We start from the raw sequence: 21390 nt of genomic DNA on the forward strand, positions 1-21390 counted from the left end.
ACCAACATGGGGCATTGTCTTTTTTTTTTTTTTTTTTTTCCGGGGGGCCACTAGGGTGAAGTGCCATTCGGGGGCGCTGCGTTAATGGTGCTGTTGTTCATTACGGCGCCTCTATCACAGGGGTTAATTGAGCAGGCAGCCATGCGAGGCTCTTCCTTCCTGTTTGACACAAACTGCAGGTGAAGCACATCCTGCATCTCAGCTCTTTTTTTCCCCCCTCCTCAATCTATTTCCTCGTGTTTTATGGTCGTCGTGGAGCTACATGCAGAGTATCCACCAGTGAAACGCCACCCTACTGGAAATCAATGGCTTGTAATTTTGGGGCACTTTCACTCTGCAGCGTTCGGGGACTTGTTCCCCCCCCCGACTGCTGCTATTGGACGGTTTTGAAATTGAATCATCATGTTCTGTGTTTAGGCTAAATTATCTGAAGAGCAGAGAGAGAGAGAGGGAGAGAGAGAGAGAGAGAGAGAGAGAGAGAGGGAGAGACGTATATTCAGCTGTTTTCTAAGTAATTATGTGCTAAGGATTGAGAAATGATGTGTTCAACATCATGATTTCTTGCATCTTTAATCAGCAGCTGGAGCCTCTGAATTTTAATTATTTGTAATATGAGGTTGTAGTGCAGGAACAGTTAATGTCCTCGCTGCAGTTCATAAAGAAAAGGAAGTTTTTTAGCTTTAGACAAAGACGATTAAAAAAAAAGAAGAGAGAGCAGATAAAGCACAGGTGAAATATGCTCTTCACACAAGATGGACTTTTAATTGAGCTTGTGTTGGCAGGGGCAGATTGATGAGATGCCAGCCTCCTCTTGTCTGTGTGTGCTGGTTGATAGGGGGGAAATGTCAAAACAGCCATGTTCATTTTTCACGCAAGGATGACAAAAGGCAGCGTACTTGAGGAAACAAAAGGGGGACCTGGCTCTGAGCTACAGATCCGCCTCGGCCCTGCCTGCTGTATCACTTCTCACTGTATGGATCGGGTTACTGCCTCACCCCGAACATCTTTAAAAAGCAGACTAAGCCCAGTTTGGAAGCCGGGACTTGGTTGAAGTATCTTGCGATCTTAATAACACAGATTACTCTTGTTTTGTCAAGCTGTGGGTTAAAGTCATAACACGGTGACAGACCAGCCTGAGAGGATCCTAACTGTCCTCTAATGGATTCAAAGCCAGGGGTCTTGGTTGTAAATTATTTAGAGGTGATCTCCGGACGGCTTCCGAGCGAGTTTGGTTTTGCGTCACACTCCTCCTCCTGAACGGCATTATTTGGATTATTGCCTATAATCTGCTCTTTATTTTAATGAGCCCTTTGGGAGGGCTTCCCCTGCGTCTTTTCTACGTTTACAGGAGGGGGGGGGGGATTCCTGAGAAACCCTGACCTCGATGAGTGAAATACGGGCCCTTGGCTAGAACTCAAGTCTGTCGCTTAAACTGGGGGGACCCAGACACATGAAATGGCCGTAATAAAACCAGGGCCCATAAATTCTCTCGGAGGGTGGGAGGCCTGGTTGTCTCTGCTGTTATGTCAACACTGACCATAATTACAAGGTAATAAGGACACGCTCTAAGTGCTAAATCAATGGTGCTAACAAACTGTTATTTTTAAAGCTGCGATGTGATTGACTGCTGAAGTGCAGAATGGGATAGCCACAGGCGCGGTGTCATATGGCTGTGAACTGAGGAGAACATGCCGATTGTATAAAAGGCTCTCATCCATCATTATTGATCTCTCACTTACAGTAAAGTGGGGGCAGTTTTACTGTATTTGTGTTTTTTTTTCCCCCCTCCCCCATGTGTGTGTGCGTGTGTGTGTGAATATCTGTGACAAAGTAAATAAATTAAAGGCCTCACAACTCATATGAATCCCATTAGTTCGAGGGAATTAATCTGCTAGTGCGCCTCTGTCGCCCCGTTTCAGCGGTGCCTAACTTGCTTTCCGCAGAGCTCGACGCCGCTGATACACGAGGTACGAACACGCCGTGAAATCCATCTCTGGAGTTTTTTTTTTTTTTTGGGCGCTGGCATTTCATTTCTGAGAGCTTGCATTTTTTCTAATGCGCATTATGGCCCGTGCCCTGACACCTCAGTGTGTGTGTGTGCTGACAAATACAGGAGAGCTCTGTGTTTTTTTTTTTTTTTTTTGTGCAGAATCACTCTGAGATTTTATTAACTCGATCTTTTCAGTTCATCATATCCTGAGTCATGCATCCAGATATCTGTCACAGGGTTTTTACAGTGTTGTTGCATTACTGGGGTTAATTCATCACAGGGCTTAAAGCGATTGTTTCACTTCCTCCTGACACGTGTAATGCCGGGCCATAATCCCCACACAACGCCAGAAGGTTGTCCTGCATTCTTGCCCCTCTAATTTATGAATCCCCAATCAAAAGACCCGGGCTCTACAGGTCAGCTGTCACATTCCTGTATTCCCACGGGCACTCATGGAGAACGGCGGGATGGAGTGGGAAGAGATTTATGGCACAAACCCCGTCCAGGGTCCTTAAAACTCTGGCAAGCGCTGCAGCCGCCGCTGCTGCTGCTGCTGCCACCTCTTCGTCTTTCTCTCCACCGCCCCGCTCACTTCTCCTTCTCCATCCGCCCATCCAACCAAAACCCAGAGAGAGAGGGAGACGAGCCAACCAATCCCACGCTTCTCCAAAAAAGCAGAGCGTCACATCACATTTGGTGGAAGCGTTCAGCGTGTTATGAGACTTGACAGTAAGAACGTGGACACCACTGACACCTTGTGGTGGAGGGCAGATTTTATTTGAACTTACACAAACACTAAAAAACTGATTTACAGCGTTATGGATTTACGGCCTCGTAAAAGAATAGGTAATGACATAAAAATAGAAAGAAGGAATTTTTAAACGTTTAAATGTTGTGTTTAACGTCCGCTTGTTTTCTACCTGTGATGCTCTTTTTTTTTTTTTTTTTTTTGGCTTCTTCTCTGTTTTAACGAGATGGTTCGGCCCGCCGCCCACAGGTCAGCGACTGAAAGAAAAGGAAAAGTGGACAAACAATCAGATGGGAAAAGTCAAGCAAGGGGAGACAAAGAGCGTGGATCCCTTTATTCTTTTGTGTGAACTCGCCCCCCCCCCCCCCCCCCCCCCCCTCTCTACTTTCTCCTTTTCTCTGTCACATACCCCTTTAAAGACCCCTGGCTGCTTTTGTGGCCATAGACACCAAGACGCTATAGACAGGCAAGACATCCTATTTACCACACAGAGTAGCAGGGGGTGAGTCTGGGGTTCGGGGTCATGCAGGAGGCAGCGGTCATCCCCCGGTCAACTACAGTAGGTCATTATTCAGCCCGAGCCAATAGCCCAGAACCGCGTCCGAGCAACCCCCCCCCCCCAATCCATTCTGCTTAATTATTACAAATGAGGGGCGGCGTAAACAGCCATCATTACAGACACTCAGTGGCATACACAAATCCACTTTAAATTGCTATTAAGTTAAGGAGCTATCTGTAATCCCCGGCGGTGCATTAGAAAGGGAGCGAGTTGGGTCTTTCTTTTTTATTAAATCTCATCGTCCCTGAGATATTCTCAAACGTTCTCATGCTCTGTCATGTTTCCAATTTGAAGCCAATTCACTGATTTAATTAAAAGCCCACTTTGGAAAAAAACGGACACTAAGTAGCCGTTTCCATCCCGGGTCGTGCGGGGTTATCATCCATATCTGTGGATGGATTGGACGAGATTCCTTTTGGCACAAAATCCCCCCAAAATAAGCACCCCCCACCTTCCCCTACAGTTTCAGGTATTAACAGGAATTTGTTAGCAGTGAGAAGAGGTTTGCTAACCTGATCGCAGGTTACAGATCACACTGGTGGTGTGTCCGTGTTTCTTTGTTAGAGGGACCACTTGAGATCTGCAGAGAGTCTGAGGAGTGTGTGTGGAGGAAGGAGGAAGAAACAAGAGAGGATGCAAGTGGAAAGAGAGGAAAAGGAGGAAAAAGAGAGGGAGGGGGTTGGAGATGGGGAGGGAGGGAGAGATTGTAACACCCAGGCGGCGGGTTCAGCGGCAGGGCAATGAGAGACTTCCTGCGCTCCATCACGCCCAAGGCCTGCCTCAGTCAGCTGGTGGCCGAGGAAAGATGCCTCATGTGTCAGGCTTATTAGCACTCCCCCTAGTTTGTATGCATTTGGGATTGTGTGTGTGTGTGTGTGTGTGTGTGTGTGTGTGTGTGTGTGTGTGTGTGTGTGTGTGTGTTTTACATCTGGAGGTGTGTTTGTGTGTTTGGAAGATGAGAGAGGAAAACGGGAATGGGTCAGAATCTCTGCAGAATTTCCTAACCCGAGAAGGTTGCGTTGTGTTTTTAAGCGAGAGAGGGATATTAGAGCTGTGTTTTGTCGCGTGATGGCGGATGTCGTTTTTCTCCCCCCCCCCCCCCCCCCCCTCGATTTCTCAAACCTCGTTGTCTTTCTCCAGCAACAAAAACACACAACCTCGACTCACCTTCTTCTCCTCGCTTCAGGCTCGGTTAGCTGTCAATCCGTCCTCCGGTTGGTCGGGGGGGGGGGAGCGGGGGGAGAGGGGGGGGGGAGGGAGGGGGGGGGAACATGAGCGATGGGGGCCTATCAGAATGCCACCATTAGCCAGCCCCCTGAGTGGTAAATAAACGATCACGCCCGGTAACACTGCAGGTGTTGTCATGGCAACCCACTCTACAGTGCCAGCCCCCCCTGCCCCACGCTCTCTCAGCGAAGGAGTCACCGGGAGGTCAGCGAGTCACCGTGCCGCAGCCGCCACGACACGGCGCTGTTTACACCCCCCCACCCCCCCATCACCCCCCACCCCCCACCCCCCCTCTGCTCCCACACACAGTCGATTTGATCAGGTTGCAGCAAACAAAACGCTCTTAACATCTCGTCACCTGGTGCATCGTGTTAATGAGACAAAAAACGAGACATTCTGCAGAAGTCCCCCCCCCCAGAGCGTCTTCTTCTTCTTCAGATGAATAATAAAACAACTCGTCCTCTCAGTCACGGCGCCACAATGAGCCTCCGCTTTGCACCAAACTTAACATTTCAGAATCACAGGACAACAAATCAACCCTCTGAGACAAAAAAAAAAAAAAATCACAAACAGAAGGACGAGGACATCGAGGAGTTCAGAGTAGATTTTTGTCATTTGGATAATTTACTCTTCCCCGCCCTCTTTGGAATGTCCCTATTACAGCAGGTGTACTCTGGGTGAACCCGTTCTCAAGTATGAGGAAGATGGACTCTGCACGCCTGACAGACTTCCCAACCGCCATTGGGCGCACCGCTCTGTGATGTAGCAGTCGTATTAAAATGGCGGCGCTGATAATCCAAAAGACCTTTTCTCGGGGAGAGAATTTGAGACCGACTGCACAGATGGGCCGCGGAGATAAATAAAACTCTCTGTCACTACGGTTGGTTGGAATAGTGCTGCTGCGACGCCCCCCCCCCCTCCCCCCCCAAGGGAGAGAAAAACTGTCCTGCTCCCTCTCTCTACGATGCCCCCCCCCCCCCCCCGTCCGTCTGTCTCCCCTCTCCTCCTCAGTTCATGGGGGAACCAGAGCCAGCTCGCCGCAACCGGGCTTTTCCCGCCCGCAGTCTTATGGGGAGCATAAAAAGGCCATTTCGGACCCTTTGTTATGAGCTCAAACACACACTGTAACTGCCGCTCAGAGTTTTGTCAGAGAGCCTAAAGCGTACTGAGACTCCCCAGTCCGAGCTGTCAGAGGGGTTCGTTGAGGAAAAGCGATGAGGCCTGGATGGACGATCAGCCTCTTGTGGGTACCTGTTTGGGCCGTAAGAACACTTGAGTCTCGTGCTTTATCACTTTCTAAGCAATCCATTCATCCTCGCTGTCCAAACGCCCGCTCATTAGCCGCAGGCCTCATCCCGGCAGATTGAGAGAGGTGTCAGGTCCGGATGATAAGGGGAACCTTTTGACAAAATGTGATTCATCTTGTCAAAACAGTGTTCGAGTGTTTTAACAACTAAGAAGCTGGAAGAGCGAGCGATCCAATGTGAGGAAATCTGAAGAAATGAAAGGAAAAATCTCCAAACTTTCATGCACATATAACATTTAAATACATGTTTGTATGGAGTGTGTGCTTGTGCGACGGTGAATGTTTCCTCTCGTCTGTGCGGACACAAACAGTTCACACAGTCGATCTCAATCTGCCAGAGTTCAGCAGGAGAGGCAGAAAAATGACGGCCGGCTGGCGTCTCCTCTGCTGGTCTCTCCGGCCGAATATTGATCGACTAAAGATCGAGTTAAAGCAACCAACTGCTGCGATCACGTCGTCATCTGGTCGTTCATGAGCAACAAGCAGCTCAAATGCTTTTAAACAAACAAAATATTTGAGTATTTGAAAAGGACCGACGTTTTAGATCCACATAGTAAATATTAATCATCTACATTTTTTTAAAAGTCAAATATTGGCACTTTGAATCAAGAATGGATTCAGGTTTTTATACATTTGATTAAAATCCGATGAGGACTATTTCAATTTAATAAAATAGTTTTCATATCCGTTAAATTTCACACTTTAAAGCTTTTTAAGGAGTTTGGACATCCAACTATCTCATGAAGTAGGACAACAAACCGTCACCTGTAAAGAAATAATCCTGCACACCGATTTATTTTTAAAAATCACAACGTTTCAGGTCCCTCTTTTGTCGAGTGTGCTCTCAAACTATTCCCCCACCTCGCTCTTAAGAAGACAACGCTCCCCCCTGGAAACTCTGGGCCCCATGATGAGATCTTTGGGCCCCCAGCAGCAGCGACACCGAGTCTGAACGTTACTTAAAGAAATGCAAAGAGAGTTATTGTTACGATCACAGTGTGAAGAAAGTCTTCTCTTATGGCAATCAGTTTATTATTAATGTGAATAAATAATAACAAATGGACCTGTCAGTTTAGAATCGCCCTTACTGTTCTCCCCCCTCACGGCGCCCCTGGCTCCACCTGCTGTGTGTGCTCAGGTGTGGGACGTTTAGTCTAATTAGAAGACTTTCAATCATCAGCAGGAAGATATGCAGAGTCACTCAGAATATCCACATCACCACATAAATACAACCGACATCAGAGACAATAAGACATAATTAAATCAATCAGTGAGACTCTACCACATAATTTAACTTTTTACAGAAACATCCAGCTTTCATAAATCATTTATCAAGTCAAATCTTTCAGAAGGTAAACACACATTTAAATTTAACAAAACAACTTAAAGTAACGGTCACTGATTGGCCAACACATTTGAACCTCATGTGAAGCTTCTAGTTAAAAGATTTTTATCTTTAAAGTCAAATTTGAGGCTAAAATAAGCTGCAGCTAAATTATTTTTCTGTAAAATATTTTCCTCTATTGAAGCCCACAAATCCTTTTTTTCTTCTTGTCTGTAAACAACAAGTTCAAAATGTTCATTTTTATTTCATATTGCAGGTTTAAAAAAAAGATTTAAAACATAAAAGAATACACTTTAATTTGAATTAATTGATTTTATGAATTTCTCTACACTCACATGTGAATTTATTTTTTAAAGCACAGAAGCATCTTGATTTATTTTTCTTTATTAACATTATTGAGTAATGAAAAAAGACACGCACACACCTCAGCGGGTTCTGGATCCAAAAACACAAAGAGGTGAAGACAAGAGAACAAGATCCAAACACCAAGGATCTCCCGTTTGAAGGATTTACTGACAAGTGACGCTTCGAGCCAGCGTGCTCCTCTTCCTCCTCTGACATTATTCAAATCATTTTAAATGGATCGTTTAGTCTTAAAAATGACAGCAGATATCCTCCAGGATTAAAAAAAAAACTCATCTACCAAATTTGCTGATTTAGTTTCACCATCTTCTTTAAAAAAAAACCACATCATATAATCTGTATATGAGTTTATTTTCTCTCTCCAGATGACCACCTGAAGTTATGATTATTATGATTTTCTTTCTTCTAATGCCTCTCTTCCTGTTTCCTTCTCTCTATAACGAGTGTGAGGACAAACAGCTGTTGTTTTGTGGTTATTATTGTGGTGTCTCAATAGTCTTGTTTACCGGTTTTTGTAAATCCTGGAGGCTGCAGCTCCCCGACCCCCCACACTCATAATCTTCATGGCTGCTTCTGTGGGTGGGATGGAGACTCTTTTAGATTTCCCTCGCCTAACGGTACATGTTTATTCTTTAACCATATTATTACAGCAGGCGTTGAAAGGGGGAGTCGGGGCCGCGTGTAATTGCAGCTCAAATCATCAGAATGGTTGTTTTAACAGACACTCAAATCAAATAAAAATGTCAGACTGGTGCTGAATTCTGCTTGTTGTGCTCGTCCTGTGAACGTCCGGGGTTGTTTTATTCCTTCATTTTGGGTTTTTCCAGGAGTACAACATTCACGGCTGGTGGGTCGGTGAGCTCAATGGCACCATGGGCATCGTCCCCAAAGACTTCCTGCACCCGGCCTACATCCTGTGAGCTCCAACAGGTACAGAGGCACTCTCTTATCATCAGCATTATGGACCATTACTGTGGCCCTAATACACAGAAACGGTCCCCCTGGTGCTCATCCAGAGCGCCATTGAGGTAGGATTCAGTCGTTGACCTGCCGTTTATGGCATCTGCTGGCTGGAAGAAGTACTGCGTTAAGCAATCTGAACGCCGCAATGGGCAATGGGTGAGGATGAATGTGTGCAACAAAAGCATGATTACGCCGTCAGTTGTCCTATTTAAGAAAATGATTCGCTGATACAGTTAGATAGGCGAAGCTGAGTTCTGAATAATTAATGCTCCTCTCTCTCTGACTCTTTTTTTTTTTTTACAGGGCTGCTGCCGACACAACCAGCGATGACTTTCACACAAAGGCCTGTCAGATCCTTTTTTTTTTTTTTTTACAAAGTGGAATTACTCTTTAAAGGATGCCATGTAGGTTTACCACAGGAGGAATTCTTCTTTTAATTTAAGGAGATTCAAATTAATTGATTTTCTTCTGACAGAAAATTAAACTGCAACCGTTTTTGTTTTTTTTCATTCTTCTAATGTCATTTCTGAATTAAGAAAAAAAAAGACTTGCAGCTTGTTTCTGTTTTCTGTAAATATGTATTGATAATTTTTTTTACTTCAAATAGGACAAAATTGAGTGTTGTCATTTGAAGATAACATCTTTAACAAACTGTTCAGTCGATGAGTTTCTCCTGTTTTTAATATTTTAAAAATTGGAGCACCGGGTGGCCTAGCTGTTAGGCCGCGTGCCTCGTGTACAGAGGCTTCGGTCCTCATCACAGCGCCCGTTGGTTCCAATCTGACCTCGGCCCTTTGCTGCATGTCGTCCCCCCTCTCTCTCTCTCCACCCGACACTTCCTGTCTCTCTTCAGCTGTCATATCAAATAATGGCACCAAAATATCTTTAAATATTTAAAGACAAATATTTCCTGGAAAATGAACCCAACAGGATAATCACTGGCTGCAGCAGTTTGACTAAATGATCATTTTGAACATAACCTTTGACACTTTTTTTTTTTTTTAATGAGCAAAATGTAAAGATGTTTTTTTATAACTGACATACATCCTAAAATAAAATAAAACATTTTCTGTACAATATGTATATTTCAAACTAAACTGTAATTGAATGAGAGCATAAAAATCCTCTACACTGAAGTGGCCTTCATTGTTTCTGACATTGTGGGCGACAGTAGTCCAGTCTGAAGGGACTCAGGTTGGGTACTGGAGGGTCGCCGGTGCGGACCAAGTCTGGAAATTGGACTAGTAGCTGGAGAGATGCCAGTTCACTTCCTCAGCACTGCCAAGGTGCCATTGAGCAAAGCACCAAACCTGCACCAGCTCAGGAGAGCTCACTGTGTGTAGCCCCCCCCCCTCACTCTGACATCTCTCCATTTGTGTGTGTGTGTGTTTCAGCCTGTGTGTGTAGCCTGCTCAACAACAGAGTGTAAAATAGAATTTCCCCTCACATGATTATTTAAGTAAAGTAAATCTTCTTCTTCATTTAGTGTTTGGGCATTAAAGTCGTGATTCCTTTTGTAGCCACTAGGTGGCAGCATCGCTCCAGTATCTCGTCTCGTGATTAGTAACACATGTAGAAATAAAAGGTCAACTGATGCATGTTAAAAGAGAAAACTCTTTATTTGACATAAAATAGCATCATAGTTTGTGTTTACATGGACACTCAGGTTGTTATCTCTGCCCTTGTAGATCCATGTTAAAAAATAAAAGTCTCCACAGAAGGAGGCTCACATCTGAATACAATTAAAACAATAAACGACTCATGTACAGTGTAGAAAGAAAGCAAACCCAGCGCTCTGCAATCCACCTGCTAGATCCCCACATACCCGACGTCACACAGGACGACGCTCGTCAAACTCTGGGTCCCTTTTTAAACGCAACAGAATGATCGAGCTGCGGTCAGTTTGAGGTGTGAAAACAACGCTGTGGTCGAAAACATCAGGAAGCTTAAAATAGTGTCACACTGAACTGAGTGAAGGCTGTCGATGTAGGCAGTAAAACTACAGACTAAATGAGATGCAACAGAAACACAAGACATGAAATAAATAACCTGTAAAAGACGCTTCATCACCGCAGTGATCAGGCCGAGTGTAAACCATGTGGATGAGATTTTTGAGTGGTTGTTGTAACAGAAATATCAAGAATTCACATCATGATCAGATCAGAAGACTAAAGAAGCGTCTTTATCGATTTCACAGAGAACGCAGAGTGACCGAGTTAGTATTTAAATTGATGCTCAATTCTTTTGTTGCCACTTTATAAATTATATTCGGCTTGTTTTTATTCGTCTTTGTTGGGCTTTCTTCTTTCCGCTCTCTGACGCCTTCAAACAATGAACTCTGCCGCATATTTGTTTCAACATAAACACGTTGTTTCTGATCACGAACATCTTCTAAAGTCGTTCTGAAGTTGTGACTTTTATCAGTGTTCAAATGTCACCATCAGGACTCCGCTGGACTCATTGGTCGACTTGAGTCAAACCGCGATTAATGCAGGTTTCACAATAAGTAACCCAGTGTGTGAAAAGCCACATGTAACTTTCCTTTCTTAAAGAATGTCTCACATGTTGGTGTGTAACCTGAAAGCGTTTTGTCTGCTGTAAAGTCTCTCCTGTCCTGCTGGCTGTGAAGACATTACTCAGATTAATCTGCAGACTTTAGAGTTTCAGTGGACGAGTTTTTGACTTTCTATTTAAAAATGAAGCTTATTTAAAATATGCAGTTCCCTCTTTTCTCTGTGTCCTTGAGCTCTTAATTTAGAAGATATCAAACTGATTTGTCTTAAGGTTCATAAATTAAACTCCAGCAGCTAACCCGGAGAAACTCGGACAAATGTTCTGCCGCCTCTGGACTCAGGTTGTAGTTTTACTCCACGACTTTTTATCTGTTGACTGCGACTTTGGATTCAATTGTTCATCTTGTCTGAATTTGTCTTAAATGTTTTAGCGCCTATTAAGAGTGTTTTTTCAAAATGATGTGCGTTAAAACTGTTTTATTTAATATCAGATTCAGCCTTATTTGATTAACATCCTGTCAGAAGTCCAAACTCTCTTTCACAAAGTAAAAAAAAACAATCCCACCCTCCAGAAGAGAAGCCAGGTAGAGGAAGAAACAGTGTCAGTGTTTAGTGTACCTGAGGTTAAATGAGGATGTGGGTTTTCAAATTAAATATAAACTATGAAAAAGAGTTCATGCATGACAGCACAGTGTAGGTATTATGTGACGCTCTCTTAAAGTGTAGTATGTCTGACAGACAGGATTCACATTGTGAAGACGGTTTATAATGATGCATGTTCACAGATATTAGAATGCTGTTTGTTCGTGTGCTAGTGATCGTGTGTGGAGTGTACACTCAGCTGTTTATCTGATGCACCTCCACCTCATGAGCCTCCTCTGACACATCCAGGTCTTCCTGCTCTGCACATTTACCATCCGCTAAGACAGGCGAGCAGCTCGTCTCTATGACGCTGAAGTCACTGTGTTCAGTCAAATCTCCTCCAGTCACAGCTGAGTTAAGATCTAGAGATTTACTTAAGTCACTAATGTCAGTTGTGTATTGCAGTTCTCGGGTGGAAATGTCCTCTTTTTCCACAGAGCTTCTGCTCAGGTGCAGGTCCAAAATGTGTCCACTAGAGGGCTCGTCTTCTGACCAGTTTGTGTTGTCCTCGGGTAACGCTTTCATGAAGCCGTTCGCTTCCTGCGCCGAGTCCTCGGTTTCATCACAGACGCTTTCCTCGTCGCTGACCTTGATGATGCTCCCGTTGGAGGACGGCAGAGAGCAGCTTTCCTCGTCGCTCTCCTCTTTGGTCCCGACCAAATCCACCTCCTGTCCGGCTTTCTCTTGGTCCGTTTGTTCAGCATTGTCGTCCACATTTTGTACACTGTGCTCATTGGGAGTATCTTTGAGGACTTCTGGCTCGAGTGGCGTCTCCTCTTGCTGCTCTTGTTCTTCACTGTTGTCGTCGTCTTGGTCTTTCTGTCCGTCAGAGCTCTTTAACTCCTCCTGACAGATCTCATCAGCAACTTGAAGCTCAATGCCACCAACAGACTCAACACCATGATCCTCAGAGATTACATGATTTTCTAAAACCTGATCTTCCTGAACGCCCTCCTGAGATCCAACATCACAGACCTTAAAATCTAAAACTGCTTCAGAATTTACACATTTTTCTGGCTCGGAGGTCACTATATCTTCCTCAAACGGACTTTCTGACTGATCTGCTTTCTCATCTGTGACTGGACAATGATCCGCCTCTTCCTCCGTATGTAACGTCACAACGCCCTCATCTTCCATGGGCGAGTGCACCTCCACTGGTGTCTGAATCGGAAAGCTCCTCGGCTGGTCCTGATCTGAAACGCTGAGGCCCTCGTGCGGGCTGTCACCCACAAAAAAGCTCGCCTCTTCCGGGTTGCAGTCGTCAACGACAGCCTCTAAGTGGTTGTTCTTCTGAATGACTCTTATAGAGGATTTGTCCTTGAGCGGCAGCTCGGCTGTGTCCTTACTGCAGGGCTCCAGTAAACCTTTAAGAGGGTCGGACTCGCTGCATGAGAGGAGCTGAGGGCTGAAGCTGTCTGTAGTTTGAGGGAGAGGTTGATGAGGAGCTGGGCTGAAAAGAAGGAAAGAGAAAATGTTTACTTTGACTTCAAAACTTTCTGGAGAGCTTCAGGAAAGAAAAGTTCAACTTCCACTTTCTCACTGAGAGTTGGATGAGAAATATAACATGTAAAGCTAAAGACAGTTAATAGTTAGCTTAGCCTTAGCATACAATAAAGAACAGCTTTCCTGATTTTGTTCAGCCTTAAGAAAACCCACATACCAGCACACACAGAGCTTAATAATTAACCCTTTATATCTTGTTTGTTTAATCTCTTTAAACAAGGAAGTTTAAAGGATTAAAATCAGCATGCTGTTGCTGTTGTTGTTGTTGTTGTTGTGGGTTCAAAGGGTCTGAGTTAGATCATTTCTTGACAGAGCCAGGCTGGATGTTTCCATTCTTCATCATAGACTGTATAAAGAATGGACAGCGCAACACCTGGCCTCAAGTGAAGCCAAAAGATTAAGCGCTGGGATGCAGTATCAGTCATAAGCTCCGCCTCCGCCATATTTTTTTTTTTTTGGGGGGGGCTTTTTGTGCCTTTAGAAATCTGTTTTTATAGTAATGTTAAATAGAATAAATAAGTCATGTTAAAGGGTTTGTTCTTCTCTCGAGGATAAACATCCGACTTGGCAGCCTGCCAGATTCAGCCGTCTTATCTACAGTCAACCTGAATACAAACACTATACTGAAGGTGAAAGGTCACTTCCACATCACTACGTCTGCGCCAATAGTTCACTTCCTACTTACCTCTCCATGGACTCGTATGAAACAGTCATACTCGGCTCCTTGATGGAATCCTCCTCCTGAGCCTGAGCTAAACCCCGATTGGACGAGGCGTATGTGAGGATGGCGTCGGTCACGGAGTAGGGAGTGTGTCCCTGCACGCAGTCCTGGATGTGACCGACCGGCAGCTGGGTCTGCAGGAAGAGGTGGAGCTGGCTGTCTGACAGACACACCGTCATGTTCACCACTCTATACAAAACAAAAACATGGTGTCAATGTGTGTTTTCAGGAAATTACAGTTTGCAGGTATCTTGCATTGTACATGTTTTAAACAAAAAAAAACAAGAACTGACTTGTCCAAGAAGACCTGAAGTCCTTTTCGCCTCCCCTCTAAGAAGTCCTCGTTACTGAAGGAGAAGAAAGACTTCCCTGGAAGGTCTGGGACCGGCCTGGAAGGATGAAGTCAAACAGAAAATATATTAAACTTAAATTTAAACGAAACAGAAGTGGTGTGTGCATGGAAGTGAAATAGGCAGGAACATTAGTGTTTATAATAACTTCACTAAAACCACAAGAGGTGTTTTCAGACCAAACAGTTCTGGGGACTTTTTGAAGAGGAACTATCCCTGAGAACTTCACACCATGGGGACTGTTTTCTGTCTGCATCCGCACCACCATGGGGACTGTTTAAGCTAAAAAGGTTCCTCTAAACGCGGTTCAAGGAACTAAAATAGTTCACAGTTCCTGCAGTGCATAATCAAAAAAAAAATGGGGAGGGTTCCAACAGTTCCTAAAACTATAAAAAAAAAAAGTTCCTGCGGTCCAAAAATGCCTAATGTCCCAAAGGAGATGTAGAAGAAGCTTTTTTGAATATGTGGGATTTAACAGATTTTTCTGGGGTTGTTTTCACAAAACAAACCTGCTTTCTAGTATTAGTAATTCATTTTTGTCTACATAAGGGAATAAATGACAAACAATTTTGAAATGGCAAAGGTAAGAGCAAACAGTTTTCTATTCATTCATCCAGCAGTTTCAGAGCCACATGATCATTCCTGTATGAGTTGTGTCGTCGACCACCTGTTGAACTCTCCTTAGCTGCTAAATGCTCCACGATGTTTAAAAGTGCACAGTTGTTCCTTTGTGTGTTTTTTTTTTTTTTGTTACTGAAAGCAGCAGCCTGAAGGACAGTGGAAACATTTGGATCTAATCAGAACAGTACAGGGAATTCAAACAATGATGTTGAAGATGCAAAAAATTCCCCCGTAGCGCTTCAGGAAACTTACAGATTCAGAGAGATAATGCTTAACAACAATGTGTCTGTGAGCGACCTCCTCCACATGATATGCAGTCATCCGAGCCGCAGTGTAGCTTTAAAAGCAACAAATAAATTCATGCTGGAACATTTTGCCTTTTCAGTCACTACACCACCAAATACAAAAACAGGACTAGCTTTACACACTTCACAACAACTTACACCAAACCAGTGTTCTTCTGGAGCTTCTTCCTGAGCCACGAGAACTCGCTGTACCGCCGACGCACACAGGACGTCTTAGCTGTGAAGGCTTTACTGTTGGTCTGCAGATTAAAACAAACATGTGTTAGAGTCAAAGTACTAGATCATAAAGAGCAACATGTGAGGCAGTGTAGAAACTCAGGCAATATTTGTCTTCCTTTACGTCAACAGATAGGCCGTCCCGTCCATGTAAACACGGCTCTGACAACAACACAGCCAGCGGGACTCGAGCTTCTCACTCGTTGTAGACAGTCATGACTCAGAGACACATTTACACAGGAGAGACTTGAGTTCTGCTGGATTTATGTGTAACATGTCGCACATTCTTCCTTTAACTTGTGGATATTCAGATGAATCTGCAGCTGAAAATAGTCCCCCAAAAAGTGTTATTTCCTCTTGTTTAATACTTAAAAATAAACGGCAGCGGTTTAAAGAAAGTACCGGCCTTTGTTAAACATGAAACTAAATATTTGTGATCTGTTTTTAAAGATATACATTTTAAGAAGGAACTAACAGATTAAGGGCCAAGCTCTGAGAACGAATACACTTTTGAACATTAAGAAACTAGGACCGGACGATAAAACGACAACGATAATTATCACAATATAACTTTTCTCTCTGCCTTTTCCAGCACAGTGAACTGAGCTTTTGATTGTGAAATGTTCCTCTGTTCAAGTCTAGCTTGACATGTTCTGACAAGAAAGAATAAACCACTATTAACCATCTGGTTTCTGCAACTTTTTCACTCAGGAGCAAAAATCAGCATCTAAATATGGAAGAAAGAATGATTTGACATTTATCGATATACACTGATATGAATTTTTTTTTTATCAGGATAACATTTTTAAAGTCATATCACCCCGCCCTATAAGAAACTAAAACTTACAAAAGATCCCTCACACCGATAGCCGTTGATGGTAGCGCTTAAGAAATACCTAACAGGTTACAGGTGAGACTCGAGCTCCAGCTGTGGAACTGCTAACGATGGTTCATGGTAGAACCAAACACATTATCACATGTCTGATTTGTTACAGCGATGTGTCACACAGTACGCAGATGTGTGTGTAGAATAAGCTTCCCTCTTACAGCACATAATCAATTACAGGCAGCGTTTGTTCCCATAGCATTGAAGCAGAAAAACAAATTCCATCAGAGGATTAAAATTACAACATAACCCCCCCGTTTCAATCGACCAATGACCAACGAGCTGCAGAACAGATATTTAAATTTGAGTATTGGATCCTTTTTTTTGGTCATATATGATAATTAACTGCAAAAAGACATCGTCTCAAACTTTAGGAGATTATCATGTAAGTCAGATTTACCTGTTTTATTTACTGAATAAACAGAGAATGTGACTCTCGGTTGTAGCCTCACAGAGTACACAAAGAGACGTGTTCATGAGTCTTTTCAGGAGCTTTAAGAAACCACTAAAGTCTACCCACCCAGTGTTTAAGAAAAGGTTGAATGTTGAAGACGAGCGTTGAAATAACTAAACATTCTGCATGTTTGTGGTTTCTGTACTTTGTGTTTCACGAGGTGAGACGAGCTTATTTGAACTCTCTTGATTTCTAACTTCCAACCTCGTGTGTGAGCGTGTCGACGACAAACAAAAGGATGATGTGCGATCATGTGAGGTCACATGACGTAAGTCAATTTCATGAGTCAACATTGGCACAACACATCTGTCTCTGAGGCAGGGAGCGTTGTCGCTGATGCGGCATTCCTCGCCACATGCCGCTGCCTAGACAACGTCGAGTCCTGTCAAACACACAACGTAAGGAATCTGTCTGCTGCGGACTCAGCAGCTTCTAAAGATCATTTTGGTGGATCTGAAATTGTCAAGGCTGTAAAATAATTTGGTGTGGTAGAAGTTTGAGCCTATTTAGATTCAGACTTGTGTGTAAGGCGTTTCTAATGTGTGTGTATTTATTTTCATTTGGAGTTGTGTTTTTAATTCTTGGCTCCTCTTGTCTGTCCCTTTGGTTGACATTTGGTTTTGTTGCATTTTGAAACTTCTTGGATAAATAAAGTAAATCAAACTATTACCAAAATGTATTTCTGGAGTGTGACACATATACATGTTCAGTACATGTTGACATTCTGCATCTGACTGTCAATAAAATACATAAGGATACATATCGGGTATCGCCATTCAGCTCAACAATATTAAGATATGACTTTTGGTCCATATCGCCCAGCCCTACCCGACTCTACCACTGAGCCACAGCCGCCCTTAAAATATTGTAACATAAGTAGAGGTGGGAAATTTATGTAAAAATTTAGATTCTTCTCTTCTAAGATTTAAAATCAATTCATAATTTCCAAAAAATCAGTTGCTGCTAAGTGCCAAGGCTAGCTCTTTCTGCTAAAAAGAGCAGCAAGAAGTTCAGCCAGTCTCACAGATAACTGGAGTAGATCCTGAAGTATGTACTCATTCATAAATAGACTTTGAATCATGAATCGATGAATCCAGAATAGTTCTGAATCGAAAATCAATTCTGAATCGAATCATGACCCCAAGAATTGAAATCGAATCGTGAGACACCCAAAGATTCCCAGCCCTATATATAAGCGTCAATACTCACATGTAGGAATATTTTATAATCCACGTATGAATTCCACGAGCCTTCATTTTGAATGCGGGGATCTTGGACCCGCACTGCCACAAACTCCTGAAAGACAGAAACTAAGTCAGAGTTTCTCCAGAGAAGAAGACATTTAAAAACCTGCTGTGATGATTGTGAGTATTTTTCTGTGTTTCCCAGAATCATCGTTTAACATATTTAGGTATGACTCCTCAAGCCTTCTCTTTATAAAGATTAAGTTCTGCTAATGCTTTTATACGCTTATCTAAAAAGGTATTGTTCTTTGGTTATTGAGTGGAAGTTTAAAAAGAGGATGTTTCACCAACAAAAGAGACAAAGTACATATTTCATATTAATCATTGAGTTTAATGACGGTCACTTACATCTTCTTCTTGATTCCTGATCATCCTATCGAGTAATGCACTGCCAGGAAGAGGAGACATGAGTGAGGAGGTTATCCAATGAAAACAGGATCAAAGGCCCTGACTGTGCTCATCTTAACTGATGACTCATCAACCAAGAGAGAAGAAGCTGGTCAGCAGAAATAAACTGAGTCACTCCCACTCACATTTCTCTTTTTATCGTTCAGAGCTGGAGAATAGTATTTAGACTTCTAAGAGCTTTTTCAGGAAGCAACACGTGGAGTCACCCCTCCAGTGGGGCGGGGTCGGATACGGGGCTGTGCTAAAAAAAAAAAATCAAATTGGCAATATTTTTTCATGTGCTCTTCGGAAATACACGTATAGATGCATATGTTGCAGAATCGATACGGCTGCAAAGCTGTGGTGACAGTTATGAAAGACAATTGACCCATGGTGCAGTTCACAATAACACCACAGCCATATAGCTCTGGGATTAAAATATCTGAACGTGTTTCTAGGATCTCTGAGGACCTGAATTTAAGTGTTTTAAGTCGCAGGATCCTTAAAATGTATAACCCAGGTGTGTAAAACAGGGATTTATCCTTCAAAAATTGCAGGCAAACAGCTGCTCACAGAAACGTTGTGGTACCAAAACATTGCCTTTTTTTTTTCTTGTGCAGTATAGACAGTGTGCAGAAGTTTCCCTGCAATTTTTAATGATTGAAAACAAGAAATTACCAAATATTGGGTGCCTAAGAGGACTTATATTATTGTTGCCCTGGTATTGAAACAGGTATTTATATCGTTGGTTTAGTACTAGAATCACATTGAGGTTTAAAATTATGGTATCTTGACAACCCTATAAGAGACACAACTAAAGTTAAGTAGAAGCAGATTCCTGTTAGGGCTGCAGATAACCATTATTTCTCTCTACCTCATGCAAATTAACCCATCTGTAATATTATTACACATTTTATTACCATGTTTATCTCAGCATGTTTGCACTACCCACCACTGCACTATTGTTTCATTTAGCCTTGTACATGTTAGTCTTTGTTTATTTTGTGTTTATGGTTGATATTTAATATTGTACTTTTTGTACATAGGGAGCACAGTTCACGAAAGTCAAAATTCTTTGTCCTTGTGTGTGTATAAGCAACCAGCACACCCGGCCAATAATAGAATAGAATAGAATAGAATATAATAGAATTACTTTATTGATCCCAAACTGGGAAATTGTGGCGTTACAGCAGCAGGTTATCAAACACAGAGTAAAAAACACAATATTAGCAAATCTAAACATAATATAATATTAAATACAAAGTAAATAAACACTGAAAATATCAAAACTAAGAATGTGAATATATACAACCAGGATTTAACTAAGCATTACTAGTCTTAAATATGAAAGATTAAATATAAATGTGCAAACAGAGTTGTAAATGGACAGTACTGACATAAGTTAAAGTGCATGAGTGTAGACATATTATAAGCAGAAACTATAAAATATAACGACGAGTAGACAGACAAATGAAGTGAACTTGAGTGCATTTGTAAATGTAACATGTGCAGAACAGATGACAGTATGGAGAGACAGATATTATCATGATGACAGTTCTCTGCTCTCATGAGGTGAGATGATTCTGAATTAATTTGTTGAATATAAATTGTCACAGATGATAAACTTAATGTCCAAACTGTTTTTGTTTAGTCTACTTCAGCCTTTAAAAAACAATGAAATAAAGACAAATGACGATTTGACAACCTATAACCAGAAGTTATTGAGTATTTTTCCTTGATAAATAATTCAGAATCAGATTATTTAATTGTTTAAAACAGCTTTTAATTAATTTTAAGTTAATTTTCAGCACGTAGTCCAATTAAACTACACGAATATCTGACAAAAAGAGGGCAATCTGAGTACCATTAAAATACCCAAACAATTCACAGGTATCAGTATTTATATTAATAACTTAATAAATTAATAACAGCTGTTTAAACGGAAGTTATTTTGTCTGAATCATAACAAACAATCAGGCTAAAGCTCAGCTAGCTAACAACAAGCTGAAGTAACTCGGTAACTTCTTACTTTCACGGAGTGTCTTTTATCTCCTGGTGAAGGATAAGAGCTTCTGGTGTCCGTGTTCTTCTGCTTGTCGAGGTTTCTCTTCTATGAAAGTACAAAATCCTCAAACACGGAGGTTTGTTTTCGCGGACACCTCCTTTCTCCCATTTCGCAAGTCACAACCGCCGCACGACATGACGTCATTGCTTCCGGGAGTGCGCGCGCGGCATTCAGTAAACTACGGAGCGGAAAATAAAAATCACTGACATTTGTTATACATTTTAATTTTTAATTTTTAAGCTATTTTAAAAAAAAAATATATATATGCAAAGAAGAATAAAGAATAAAAACAAGTATATTTTTAAAAATAGACCACAACATGTTTTCTCCTGATTAAAAAACGAGTAAATAAAAAATAAATAACATAGATATATATATATATATATATAACAACAGATAGATAGAATCTTTATTATCATTGTATACAAAGACACAACGAAACTTTGTTAGCAGCAATCTTCAACAGCAGCGTTTACAAAAACAACAAAAATATATTTGTGGTGATATGAGAGAGAAAGATGCAAAAAGGTTCCAGAGCAATTGCTGTTCAGTGAATGAATGATAATAATAAATAAATAAACAGACAGTTGTGGTGACTGAAAGAATATATACAGTTATTATTTTGCAGTGACTGATTAATTAAACATTGTGATGGTAAAGGTTAATTTACAATAAATTAACATGATTCAATAGTTTTTTTTTAAAGATTTATTTTTGGGGCTTTTTTTTGCCTTTAATGGAGAGATAGGACAGTGGATAGATTCAGAAATCAGGGAGAGAGCGAGAGTGGAGGAATGACGTGCGGGAAAGGAGCCACAGGTGGGATTCGAACCTGGGCTGCTCGCTTGGAGGAGCAAAGCCTCCATACATGGGGCGCGCGCTCTAACCACATGATTCTACAACTCTGAAAATAAAGAAAAAATTAAAAACCCTTTTAGATGCTAAAAAAAAAAAAAAAAATTACAATACCTTAACATTCAAA

General features: G+C 42.0%; 2 protein-coding genes across 2 annotated transcripts in view; one reads left to right on the forward strand and one right to left on the reverse strand.

Moving 5' to 3' along the window:
* skap1 (src kinase associated phosphoprotein 1) overlaps positions 1–9637 on the forward strand; it is a 43137-nt gene extending 33500 nt beyond the window's left edge. Inside the window, exons 12-13 of the mRNA XM_061028685.1 lie at positions 8366–8468; positions 8805–9637. Coding sequence (XP_060884668.1) covers positions 8366–8458 — 93 coding nt within the window. The 3' untranslated portion in view covers positions 8459–8468; positions 8805–9637. The remainder of the gene's footprint in view (positions 1–8365; positions 8469–8804) is intronic.
* A 464-nt stretch (positions 9638–10101) lies between these two features.
* Positions 10102–20544, reverse strand: snx11 (sorting nexin 11). The gene is made up of 7 exons (XM_061028684.1): positions 20373–20544; positions 18305–18344; positions 17922–18008; positions 15295–15395; positions 14174–14269; positions 13845–14069; positions 10102–13106 (listed from the first exon to the last, which is right to left on the reverse strand). Exons 2-7 carry the CDS (start codon positions 18326–18328, stop codon positions 11852–11854), a joined length of 1788 nt encoding a protein of 595 aa, XP_060884667.1. The 5' UTR covers positions 18329–18344; positions 20373–20544; the 3' UTR covers positions 10102–11851.
* Positions 20545–21390: the final 846 nt, after the last annotated feature.

Source organism: Labrus mixtus, chromosome 21 (assembly GCF_963584025.1).
Source record: "Labrus mixtus chromosome 21, fLabMix1.1, whole genome shotgun sequence".
NCBI lineage: Eukaryota > Metazoa > Chordata > Actinopteri > Labriformes > Labridae > Labrus > Labrus mixtus.